This window comes from Dermacentor variabilis, chromosome 4 (assembly GCF_050947875.1).
Source record: "Dermacentor variabilis isolate Ectoservices chromosome 4, ASM5094787v1, whole genome shotgun sequence".
In the NCBI taxonomy this organism is placed as follows: Eukaryota; Metazoa; Arthropoda; class Arachnida; order Ixodida; family Ixodidae; genus Dermacentor; species Dermacentor variabilis.
In genome coordinates, this window is record NC_134571.1 from 136,357,679 (window position 1) to 136,371,127 (window position 13,449).

General features: G+C 49.8%; 1 protein-coding gene across 2 annotated transcripts in view; it reads right to left on the reverse strand.

Annotated features, from left to right (window-relative positions):
• The window catches only part of mRNA-cap (RNA guanylyltransferase and 5'-phosphatase mRNA capping enzyme), a 124,543-nt gene that overhangs the window by 92,487 nt on the left and 18,607 nt on the right, over positions 1-13,449 (reverse strand). For both annotated transcript variants that reach the window (XM_075690398.1, XM_075690399.1), the window contains exon 7: positions 465-495. In XM_075690398.1, coding sequence (XP_075546513.1) covers positions 465-495 — 31 coding nt within the window. The remainder of the gene's footprint in view (positions 1-464; positions 496-13,449) is intronic.

Sequence of the window (13,449 nt, forward strand, 5' to 3'; positions counted from 1 at the left end):
CTACATTTTGGTACTGTTTGCAACTAGCTATGACACCCTAGAGCCACGAAAGGGTATTTTTTGCTGTAAGTGGTTACAAGATACCCAAATCCCAGATACACTGAACCTGTGTGAAGTCGGCTAAGACCTCGTCTTCAAAACAATGTTGCAGTGAATAAGGGATTTAGATCCAAGTTCTACAGGTCAAAATGGCGATGTCTTAAGTATTAAACTACAATAACAAGATAACACGTGCCATGTTTGAAAGTCCTAAACTTGATGCGAATGTTATAACAAATGTTAAGATCTTTATAATCAAGCATCCTCTTTGCAAAGCTCCAAACCCACCTAATATAACTATTTTAGGTACTTTGTTAATTTTCACTTAGATAAACATAGCTTTTAGAGGTAGTCCTATCCTTCTTGTCTCAAAAGGAAGAAGAAATTGTTTGACTGAATGATTGATTGGACAGAACGACACTCACCTCTGCAAGGGCTTTGACAGCTGCTTCAATGCTGAAAGAAAAAAAAATAAAAAAAATTAGGGCATTTAAAGTCTCAAAGCAAGAAATGAGTTATGAGGTAAGCTGTAGTAAAGGGTTCTAGATTAAGTCTGAGCTTGTGGGGCTAATGTGCACACTAAGTACACAGGTGTTTCTCTTCTGCACTACACCCACATCAAAATGCAGCCATGGCAGCTGAGAATTAAACCTGCAACCTTCAGTGGCAGAACAGAACACCAGAGTCGCTGAGCAACCAATGTGGGTGAAAGAGAATGCCACAGAGACTGTATAGAAAGGAAATTCCCTCCAAAACGAAACTGATTTGCTGATGTAACTTTGTACACGGCGCATGAGAATTTCTCACTGCCTCTATCTATATCTCTACTTGACTGTTACTTATATTTATATAGTGAACATTACACACCAGCCACAGTAGCCCAGCGGCTGTGGCACCACTCTGCTGAGCTCAAGGTCGCAGGTTCAATCCCGGCCACAGCTGCCGCATTCCAATGAAGGTGCAATGCGAAGATGCTCATGTTCTGTGCATTGGGTGCACATAAACAGCACCAGGAGGTCAAAATTGATCCGGAGCTTCCCACTATGGCATGCTTCATAATCAGAACATGGTTTTCGCACATAGTACAGTAAATCCTTTGTTAACTCGGTAATTCACAGGAACCACCTGTTCCTGTGAAGCATATACATAAAGCTATGGCACAAACCTCGTGTTAAATCGGACAGTTCATAGAGCTCAGAGGCACACGAGAAATGCAAGATCAGGTGTTGCTAGGGGGTGTCTAGAATGCACCACCAAAAATGGCTTTTCCGAATAGCCTACAATGATCTCGAAGGTCATGTGTGCTTGCATGTGCTGGATGTCCTGAAAGGCCAGAAACACATCAAGGCCATAACATTTATTCATCACTAGAGAGAGAAACCTGTGAGGGTCAAAAAACATGTCGGCTATGTGTTTCTGGCCTTGCAATTGCTTTTGGTGTCGGGCACTGCTATGTTGCTTGCTATGGTTATCAACATGGTAGTTATCAATTTGTAAAGTAAAACCTCGATTATACATCCCCCAGTCATGCAACAACTCGCATTTTACAACTAAGTGGTTTGCTTCTGGCAAAACCCCTATATAAAAAATGTATTAAAGACCTCTATTATGCCACACACTTTTACACTGACCCCTCCCCTCATACATACGGCCACTCTCTAGTACCGTCTGAAAAAAAGAAACAACTCTACGCAGGCATGTGAGGACAATGCAGCCGGCTGTGACGGGTTACATTTGTGCCATATTTGAATAACAGCTAAATTCTTAATTTTAAAACAAATATTCTACATTCTGCGGTTTTCAGCATTACATTGGCAACCTGTACATTTATGTCTTGATGCAATCAATCGACAAGCCATCCGAGGTCAGAAGTATTTTTTGGTTAGAATCGACACCATTTTTGCTGTTCTTGTGTTACAGTTACGGCGCTGCAGTACCCTGTTGTCTTTCACACTTTGACTCCACTTACAGTCACAGACCAGTAAATTGGGCCCCGATAATTTGGACCCGCTCAGTAATTCAGACAGCTTTGCGGCACTGCCAACGGCCCCATAGACTTAATGCACAAAGACGACCGATATTTCAGATAGCCGCCAGCTCTACATTTGACTAGCCGGACTCCGTCCATGGCTGTAGTGTTAACCATTATCTCCTCCGCCATTATTTCCTTTGGCAACCTTGACGAGACATAAAGTATGGCCTCAGAGATTTCATGCTAGATGGTAATCCCTGAGGCCTTGCCTTGGTCGCAGCACTACGCTTCAGAAATTTAACTGCAAATGAAAATCTTAGAGGCTTTATTTGAATTACAGGTTGCCTCAACATCGCAATCATCACATCCCATTCCGACAAGCCCACGCATGGTCTGCTCTCGCCATTCTGTTTGTTGAGTTTGCCTTTCGGACAGCATTCCCTCCCTCTGAGCTTGTTTTTTAAGTTTGCATTCCAGACAGCACTCTGCTGGCTCCAGGAAGTCTTTCTCGTCCAAATCAGCCCGTCTCCGCGACTGAAGAGCCTGCACTACCGCCTGTCACAACGAGCTCAAATGGAGACATCACTGATGACCTGCTAGGTAGCAGTGTACCAATTTCTGCCACTGTTACATCTGAAGATCTCGCAGATGTTGACAGCACGGTGTTGTCGTATGCCAAATTCAATGATGACGAAATAATTTAGGAAGCTTTCCCACCATCAAGCAGCAACTCTAACTTGGATGACGACTACGTATCGTGTGCTCCAGAGCCTTCAAGTGCGGATTCGACTCAAGCCTTTGAAGTCCATGCATCGGAGTACAGCGACAGCACAGAACTCGCAGAAATACAGGCATACTTGGTTGCACGTAAGCAGAAGTGCATGCAGCAACGAATCGACTAATTATTCCTTGCACAGGGGCCTTAAAACATAAAGTGATCTTTTTTGGAAACATTTGTTTTTTCGGACATTCAATAGTTCGGACTTATTTAAGTTCCCCGTGGAGTCCAAATGATCAGTCATCGACTGTATTCATGACATCACGATGACGTAACATGTTTGATGTGACATAGCGCATTCGATATGATGTTCACTTTGAGAGATAAGCAATTTTGATGGGTGAGAAGGGGGGAAACTCCGCCTTGGCTCAGTGGCTCGATGTCAATGATTTGCAGGACAGGATAACTGTTTCTTCTGGCTGCCAACATGATAGGCATGCAGTGGCTACCGCTGTTGGTAATCGGCAAAGCCAAAAAACGCCGTGATGCTTCAAAAGCATCAAGAAGCATCCCACAGATTATCATGCCAATCAGATAGCATGGATGATTTCGGAGATATTTCAAGCCTGGCTGCACGAACTGGTGCACTGCATTTCTGCAATAGCACATGAAGCACCAATTGTTTTATGTAACGGTAGCGTACACAACAAAGTGCTGGGGCTCACAAACATAGAGAGAGAGAGAAGAAACTTTATTAATGAATGGTCCAGCAGTTTCGTTGTGGTGGCCTCAGGTGGCGGCTAGAAGTCCTTGGACTCGGGCGGCATCTTTGGCTTGCCGGACGGCCCAGAATAGCCGCCTCCCAGCGGTGGCGACGCCGATGGAGAACCTCCCCGGTGGCCCCCGCAGCCGGGGCGGTGTTGAGGAGTGAGCTCGAGGCTTCCCGTACTGTGGTAACGGCTGCAATTACGGATGCGTCGCGAACGGATGTGGTCCTATTACCGTGGTTGCCGGCACATTCCCAGAGCATGTGTCGCAGCGTTGCTCGCTGTCCGTAAGCTTTACAGGCATCTGTTTGATATAAACCCGAGTAGCAGTGATGTAGGACCGCGGGGCTAGGGTAGGTGTGTGTCTGGAGCAAAGGTAAAGTTACGGCCTCATTCCTGTTTAACTTGTGTGGTGGCGGGAATGTGCGTCTTTGGAGTATGCAGTGTTGGGTGAGGCCTCTGAACGTGGTCAGGCGATCGCCCCACGCCCATTGTGATTCTTGTTGCCACATTTCTGTTGTAGTGTCCCGATCAGGCAGATATGATGCCCCGCTCTCGGGAGCGGGGGCGGCGGCCACATAATCTGCGGCGGCTCGGCATGTGAGACCTCGAGCCGTGGCATGGGCCACTTCATTGCCCATGAGCGGGACATCGGTGTGTGCCGGGGTCCAGAGGAGGAAGACCGTGGAATTTTGGGGTTGCGAGGGCGATGACGAGTCGCCGCCGTCACAAATTTGGAGTATGTGGACCGCTTCCCGTGAGACGCTACCGCGCGCGACGCCGCGGATTGCCGCCTACGAGTTGCTCATCACGATCGCAGCGCTAGGCACCGTGGCCAGTGCTAGGGCTATTGCGGCTTCTTCGGCCGCCTCCGTGTGTCCCGTGGTCACCGTGGCGCTCGCGAGGCACTTACCCGTGCGGTCTACAACCGCGATTGCGTGTGCGCTTCTCCCTCCTCCATATCGCGCACCGTCTACGTACACCGCCTCGCTGCTGTTGCCAAACTTCTTCTGAAGGTCTCTTGCTCATTTGTTGCGTCTTGCGGCGTGGTGCGTCGGGTGCATGTTTTTGGGAAGCGGCGGGATGATCAGGTGGTCACGGACCGAGGCCTGAACCGCCACCTTTTCTCCATGCTGAGTGTGGTACACGATGTCGAGTGACTCGAGGATGCATCGACCTGTCTTTGAATTAGATAATCATTCGTATTGTGCAATGTCGTGCGCCTCGATTAACTCGTCAAGTGAGTTGTGAAGCCCGAGCTCCAGAAACTTGTTGGTGCTTGCGTTGAGTGGAACGCCGACCGCCCTCTTAAAAGCATTTCGTATCATGCATTTGGCCTTGTTTTTTTTTTCGCACCTTATCCACTTAAGGTAGGGGGCAACATACGTTATGCGGCTTATCGCGTACGCCTGCTCGAGACGGATCACGCAGTCTTCACCCATACCATTGCGTCTATTCGTGATGCGACGCAAGAGTCGGATCGTGTCATCTACCGAACAACGAAGTCTTCGCACCGTCTCTCCGTTATGGCCATTTGCCTGCAGGTATAACCCCAGGATTCTAATTTTGTCTACGTGCGGTACGGGAGTACCATCTGCCAATATAATCCGTATTTTGGAGTATTCCCGCTCTTCGTTGCGCAGGGTTTTAGGACCTCTCCTTGTGGGTTTGTAGATTAACAGTTCGGACTTGGTAGCGGAGCACTCGAGGCCTGTTCCACGCAAGTAATTCTGGACCGCATCTACTCCTGCCTGTAGTGTTCGCTCGACGTGACCGTCACATCCTCCCCCGGGAACCCAGAGGGTGATGTCATCCGCGCATAGACTGTGATGCAATCCTTCTACTTCTGTTAATTTCTCGGGTAGACCGAGTAGAACTAAATTAAAGAGTAATGGTGATATGACGGATCCTTGCGGCATGCCGGACGGACCCGTCTCAAATTCCGGCGATTCCTCGTCGCCACGACGATGCATGCACGCCTGCACGCGAGGAAATCTCTAACGTAATTATACGTTCTTTGGCCTAGTCCTAATGTTTTAATTGTTTTTAAGATTGCTTCGTGTTTAACGTTGTCAAAGGTTTTTTTTAATATCTAGGCCGAGGATTGCCTTAGTGGAGCTGGTAGTGTCGTCTACGATCTGGTGTTTAAGCTGGAGCAATACGTCCTGTGAGGAGAGGCTGCGGCGGAATCCTAGCATGGTGTGCGGGAATGCGTCACCGTCTTCGAGAAAGTTGGGGTGAGAACTGCGTGTTCCATGACTTTGCCGATGCAAGACGTAAGCGAAATCAGTTTTAGATTATTGAGCGTAACTTGATTGCCGAGTTTTGGAATCATGATAACGCGGGCCCGTTTCCACGCTTCGGGAAGGGAGCCCCCTCGCCAGCACATGTTGACATAGGTTGCGAGGCGGGAGATCGACTCGTCTAGGTTACGGAGAGTCTTGTTGGCAACCCGGTCCGGGCTGGGCGCCGATCGGGTGTTTAGTTCGAACAGGACTATCCAAATTTCTGCTTTGCTAAATTCCGCGTCCAATTTATCGTTTGCGGCGCCATCGTATTTGGCATGTTGGATGCTTTCGGCCTTCTTAAAGTAACGATCCCGTATTGCGTCGCAGAAGTTATCAACTTTGTAATCTCGTACTAGTCTACGAGTCTTGTGGCCTTGAGCGGCCCTAGTCTCCTCTCGATCTAATAGCTGTCGAAAGAGGCGCCAAGCACTTGGCCCGGCCATCTGCCTCTCGAGGTCGTTGCCCGTGTCTTCCCACTGTGCCCTGGATACCTGGAGTGCGTATTCTTCGATCCCTCTGTCTAATTATGCTATGCGTTTGTGCAAAGCCTTATTATGTCTTTGACATTTCCATCTCTTTAGAAGTGCTCGCTTTGCTTCCCACATGTGTAGCAGCCTGCTGTCAATTATTTCGAGGTTTGCCTTGGGCGGAACTTCGCTCGTTGCTGCGTCTACATCCCTTCTGAGCATCTCGGTCCACTCGTCTATGTCCGTAATCGGCTCGTCGCCTCGCCCCGCTTCTTCTCGTTTCTTGCGGCACGTGTCCCACTTCACAAGTTTGAGTTTATGGCCTTTGCTTACAGGGTTAGTCCCACGACTGCTCGGGCCCATGCCTATCGTCATCTCGATCAGCATGTGGTCACTTCCTAATACCCGTGTCACATGGGCAACTCGGATCTCCTTCAAACTTCCTTCCCTTAAAGGACCGCAAGGGAGTTTCACCTAGCTCCGTGTCACACAGCCTATAAGCGAGCTTTTGAAAGCTGCCACTGGGGGCCCAATAGGCGCTGCTCACCTCGTACGCAGCCATGAAAGAAACACGTTATATATTGCTAAAAATCTTGGGAAAGACGTGAATCACTCATTTCGCATGCGCGAGACGTGCGATCGCGTTGACCAAAAAAAAAAAAAAAGGCGCAGTCAGGGCAAACGCAGCAGCCATTCCCAGAATGCCCGGTTCGAGAGTCGAATGTAGCTGCTCAACTCAAATATCTTTGTCAGTGCTCAAATACTATATTATATGCAATAAAAACAGTTAGAATTGCTGTTAAAAGTGAAATTAATAAAAATGAGGGTGATTTCTTGACTCGAAATTCAAGCACGCTGGGAACAAGAGTACTCCCTTCAGTCTGCAAGGGAGATCTTCTATCTCCTTTCGCTAGGAACTTCCTTAAACTTCCTTTGCTAAAGGACTGCCGTGTGACACGGCGCGCATCTCCCTCGAGATAAAGGCGTCCTTGGTTGAAGGGAGTTAAAAGGACTTTAGCCGCGTCCGTGTGACAGGAGTATAAATCTTCTTGCATATTTTGCCAGTGCGCTGTGATTACATTCGAAACGAACGTGAGGTCTGGTAGCGTGTCGACACTCACACTGTTCCCTCTGCGTGTAGGATCGGCGGGATTCGCGATCAGTTCAAGCCTTTGATCTTGCGAGTCTTCCCAAAGGTGTTTGCCTTTGGGTGTTTCTCGGGTGTAGCCCCAGGCTCCGTGCGACGCATTAAAGTCGCCCGAAACAAGTAGAGGCTTGCCGCCAGAAGCCACGCGCGCGCCTCGGAGCAGGTCCCCGAAGCGGTGCTGCAGCGTGGGTTTACTATACACGTTAAGGATGAAAAGTCCGCGGCCACTCTTAGGAATTAATTCTATGAATACGTGAGGTATCTTTACGCAGGGAAGTTCGCGCTGCACTACAGTGACGTTACGCCGAACGAGCACGGCAACGACTGGCAACGGGCGGGGGCGATGGCCGGCACGCCACCACCGCCCCCGGCCCCGTGCCATCTGCCACGCGGGGTGTAGACCATTTCCTTTTTTGCTGTCCATCGCGGTTGCCTCTATGGCTTTGTAGCCAGCTAGTTTGACCGGATGATTTGTCTCCTGTAAAAGGATCACGTCCGGTTTCGTCTCGCGGCTGCGCATGAATTGCTGGGGATTAGCGCGCTTCCTCCTGTAGCCCCGGCAGTTACACTGCCAGATTGTGTATTGTTGTTGTTTCCCAGTGTTAGTGTGGTTCGTTGCGTGTGTAGCCATGGCGATGCCTGTGTTTAATTTAACCCATCGCCATCGAGGCGACTTGGTTGCTGCTGCGGTTGCGCAGCAACCAAGTCGCAACCAAGCAACCTCTACGTCTGTGAGCGTGTTTTGCTGCGGCTGATTGTGTTGTTGCTGTCTAGAGTACGGCTTGCTCATCGTTCTTATTGGTCTACCAGCAGCTGGCGGCAGCCGCGCTTCTATGTCGTCTATGTGCGCCAAGTGCGCGGCGAACATTTGTGTTATTTGCTCAGAGAGCTTAGCTACCGTGTTATTAAACATTCCATTCATATGTGCCATCTGTTATGCAAAACGTTCCTCGAGGCTCTTCTCGATGCTGTCTACTCGTTTCTCTAATTTCTCGTAACGGCCGCATCGCTGTTTGGTGTCAGGTCTTGCGGAATCTAGTGCGATACTTTTCGCGGTAACTGGACGACTATGCCATTCTTCCACCGTCTCCACAGAGCTGCCCTCGTCATCCGTGTCCAACTCGGCCGGCTCAGGCCGAGAGTCGGTGATCGAGGCACCGAAGACGGCGGCATCGTCGTGCGACGTTGCTGTGGTTGCTGCAGTAATTTTCCTCTCTAAGGAGCGCATTTTCGCGTTTAAGCTCGGCAATCATCGATTCTAATGGTTTCCTAGGCGTTGTCGTAGTACTCGCTCTATCACTCGCTCGAGCTCGTTCCCACCGCCGCTGCCGACAGCGGGCTCGCCAGGGCGGCCCACAGGAGTGCCTCCGCCACTGGGAGAATTGGCGACAGCCACCCAGCACACCTGTTGCCCAGTGCTCCTGTGACCTTGTTGCTGCTGCTGCTGACTTTGTTGATTGATGTGGCCGACAGCTGCGATGCCCGGACCAGCACCACCGCGCGCCGCCGACGTGCTTCTCGGCCGCTGTGCCCGGTTGCGAGAGCGGGATCAGGCATTTCCCACGCCACCCTTTCCGCCGCAGCTAGTCGAGCGTCCTCTTCGGTTGTCGGTGACTGAATGATGGTCTATCGCTGGGTAATTGAGGTAGTAGCATCCATTGCCATTACAGTCGCTGCTGCTGTTGTAACAGCTGCCGTACTCTGCGGTCGCTTCTTCCTCTTCTTGTCTGTTTCGCTCTAGTTGGCGGTGCTTGACTATGTACGGGGTCTAGTATCTCGCCTTGCACCTGCGGTCTCCCGTGAAGTGTCCCTTTCCGCACAGTCGACAACGCGGCTCGCATCGATGGTCAGGCGACGGATTGTTGCGTCCGCATCCACGGCAAATCTTGTCGTTGGGATTGGGGTACACGTCGGCGCGGTGTCCCATCCTCCCGCACTCTTAACATACGTCAATCTGCTTCCTGTAGAGTGAGCATCTGACGAGCATAGGTCCGTAATATATGTATATCGGTACGTGGAATCCGTTGAACAAAATGATTATGTTGTCTGTGTTGCCCATGCGCTTGGCGTGCAGCACACGAGGGTTGCGCTGCGTCACTGGATTAGCGATGACGTCTGCCGGGCTCTCGGTCTTTGTAATGTTCCTGATCAGGCCCTTGGAAGTGTTCTCCAGGGCGGCTTGATAGGCGTTCGCCTCGAACTCTCGGTCTCCGATGCAAAGCTTGCTAATGGCTCCGTAACGTCCAGCTCCGTCTTCAGACGGCATGCTGAGCACCACAACGTTCTGTTTAATGTTGAGGCAGATGCTATCTTCCCCGGCCACTTCTCTGCCTACACCCGCCGCGTTACATAGGCAACAGTAAATGCGATCCATGCCGTAATCGCGCACGTTGAAACCGCCTCGGGGGCGTACGACGATTTTGTAATCGTCCGGCGGTAACTCTGGCATTCAGCTTGCCATGGCAATCTGATGCACTTGTCGGGCGTACTTCATTTTGTACTGCACTGTGGTGATACCCGTATTTGACGTAGCTACTGTCCGTCGCTGCATGTGCACCTGCTGGTTATGCGCCGACTCGGTTACACCATCGGTCTGTTTCTTCCTCTTGACATTGCACCACCCCGCTCCCTTGCCGAAATCTTCCGGCCTGATCTCTGTTCCTTCTACCTGGACAACTTCCATTTAACGCCGGGAAAGGCCTGGCACGTTGACGTCGGTGACTGGGAGCCCGAATGAGTTCCGGCGACAAGTTAGGCTTGGCACGCACCGCCACCGTGGCGGCCGGGCAATGGTGGCGTACGTGGAGATGCTAGGCTTAGCTTGCCCCGCCTGTGTGGCGGGACAAAAGGCGCTGCCTATCAGCCAGAAAATGGGCCCGCCTGGCAGAACTTGATGTTGAGGGAGTCCTGAGGCTTCCGCCTATCGCTGGCAGGAAGAATTTCCACGAGAAGTTCGGTAATCCGCCAAAAACATAGGAAAGTAGCGGAGCCGACACGAAGCACGTCCGCACTCCGTGGTCTTCTTCTTCTTCACCATAGAGCTAATTTTCTTGCCTCCTCCAAACACTATGGCTTCCCAGCAGCCACTGGTGAGTCAAGACAGAAGGCAAATGCTTCAGCATGCGTTGCTCTGTATGGAAGCAGGGAAAAAATATGAAGTGGCCCTCCTCAGTGCAGTGCCCATGGTGGTGCAACGTGTGGAGCAGCACGCCGTCTGCAGCAATTGCAAACTGCTTCCGACACAGTGGTTTTGCTTGTGACATTGATGCCTTGGAAGTAGAGGATGCGGCTGTATAAATAAACGGCGAGGAAGTTGACAGCCTCTTCAGCAGACTCCTTACTCCGGACGTCTCGCTAAACGAATACATCTAGATCGACAGTGACGTTGCCATTGCCAGTCACCTCAAGAATGACGATACAATTGACAATGTACTTGGCGATGAAGGCCCCGATTCTGATCGTGAAAATGCAACCTTCATAGATGTGTGTGACGAACCGCCACATTGCAGTGTTAAAGAGGCTGATGACATGCTTTAGTGTTAGTGTTAAGTTTTAGTGTAAAGTTTTGGAAAAAATCTGTGCTGTTTCACCCGACAGAGTACGGAGACTATGCCATCTACAAGAACTCCAGAAAATTGTGCTTTCTGTGCAAATTACTTGTGTGAAACAGGTGACACCAAGCAGTTATTCCAAAAAGTAACAATACATTGATGTTTGACGCGTTTGTTGAGTTATGATCACGTCGTTAATTCAACATTGTATTAATTCAGACATCTTCTCTGGTCCCGTGGAATCTGAATTAATGAGGTTTTCCTGTACCCCAGAATTTAGTGTTCTTTATAATATGCCCCAAATCGCATATGGCTTCCGTAGAAAAAAAAATATTCGCAGAAAATATCAAAACTGAAATATTTTGTTGAACTTAGTCTTTTATTCTTAAATGCCCATAATGACCAATGGCAATGGTAGATAACAATGACTATGGGAGAGAGTGGTTGGAAAGAACGCAAATGCACGATGGCAAGGTGAGAAAGATCCCATATACGATCATTTAATGATGTAGAAATGCAAAGGTAATCCCTACGGAATCATTTGAATTGTAGAGAAATGTTTCAGCCAGTTTCATAAACACAAAGTCGCCAAATTGTTTTGTGGCCACTCACTAAAACATGTCCCCTAACATGGCATCTACCATAACCGCGTCTGGGACAGCCACTCCTGCTGCACTATCGACATACAGCTAAACCTCGATACAGTTGAACCTACTTATAAGAATATTCAAGTGCCACGAAAATTCTATTGCTATAACCAACAATTGTTATAACCTGGTTGCAAGAAAAAAATTATCAAAATGAGAGATGGTGTAGCTGTTCCGAGAAAACCATAATGGCGGGGAGGCCAGTTCTCCTCCCCACCATCTTCCTCCATCCAGCTTCTGATTGTGTTGACTCGCTTAACTGTTTAACTCTGCTTCCTGCATGCTCCGATCGAGTATTGTTAACAAGCCATGGCTGTCTGCGTTCAAGAATGGCACTTATATAACAACTGCAAAGAGAGGTCACGGGCGGCAAGTGACATAAGAGCTTCGCTGAGGCATCGCTTTGGTGGCCCCAAAAGGACCCCTTTAAAAAATGCGGGAAGGTTGCCGTGGCAGCATCTCGGCTTGAGAAATTCAGGGACATGATCACCACAAGAATCTTGCCCCATACTTCCCACCGGCTTGCACGAGAAAACTGCATGTCCGTCAGCCTTGCTTGCTTTACGCTAAGCTTGCCAACATCCTTCTCCAAGGCATCTAGGTGCTCCACAAAGTGAAGCAGAAGGTCCATCGCGAAAACAAGCCCATGAGGGACTGAATCATATACAGGACCTCCCGCGGGGACAATGTTGAGGCAGCATGCCCTACAGTGTCAGCACTGCTGTCGTGGCCGTCACTGTCTCTATCCAATGCAAGCATGTTCGCGATAATCACCGCATCGGTAAAAAGCACTTTGTTTTCAAGTCTATAGCAGTGTGCTTTCTTTTCACCAGCAACATCGTGCGTTGCCGATTATCAATGGGCAAATCAGCTATCTTCCGTTTCGACGTCGTCAAATGCGGCTGAGAAGCAACGTGGCCAGGAATGATTTCGACGCAACAGACAAAGACAAGGAACAAGCGACTTGCGCAAAATGTGATCCATAGAATAAAGAACCAACTGTGAGGGCCCAGCAAGCAATCTGGGAGCAGTACGGGCAGCGTTGTCAGGGCGATTGGCGCGGTCCATTCGTGTTTCGGAGGGTGGCACGGCGCAGATCTAGGGGCGCAGCACATTTGTGTTCAAAGGGGTGGAAGGACGACGGGAGAGATGCGCGCGAGGCTGGCGTGCACTTCTTATGGACAGAAGTGCTTGGCGGCAGTTAGGGTAGCGGGCGATCGTGTAGCGGCTTGCATTTCACTTTTTCTGTTTTCTTTTCAAGGATTTCGCGTTCCATTACCTTTCGGCACAGACACCCAGCAGCCAGACTTCATCGTTATAGTCGACGTGCGTTATGGGGACATTGTAGTAAGCGGCTTATTTCCCCACAGAGAACATACAAAGGTTGATGGTGCAGCGAGGACTTATGTCGTTCCGAAGCTCGGATAAAAAGACGCCGGGTGCTCAGCATAAAAGAAAAATTAGACACTGTCCCTACTATCGAACGTGACATGAAGAAGTCGGCGCTGGCACGCAACAGTGATCTGCTGTTGATTACAGTGTGTGGCATTTGGAATGCTAAGAAGCTGCTCGGCAGCGCTGCTGCGACCATGAAGACATGTCGGCTACGAGGTTCGACTTTTCACCATCATTGCCTGTGTTGTTGCCGAAGTGTCAGACTAGCAACAGTGATGAGGATGACACGGAAAGCGACAGCACGAGCGATTCAAGCCCGACAGTGGCATAAGCTGCGCGTTACGTCAGCCTCATGAATGCAATCGTCGCTATGAGAACAGGGGCGCGATAATGTAACTCTATTCCAAATGAAAAGCATTCCAAACTCCGGCACCCGGCAATGAAAAAGGTGCCCCTGG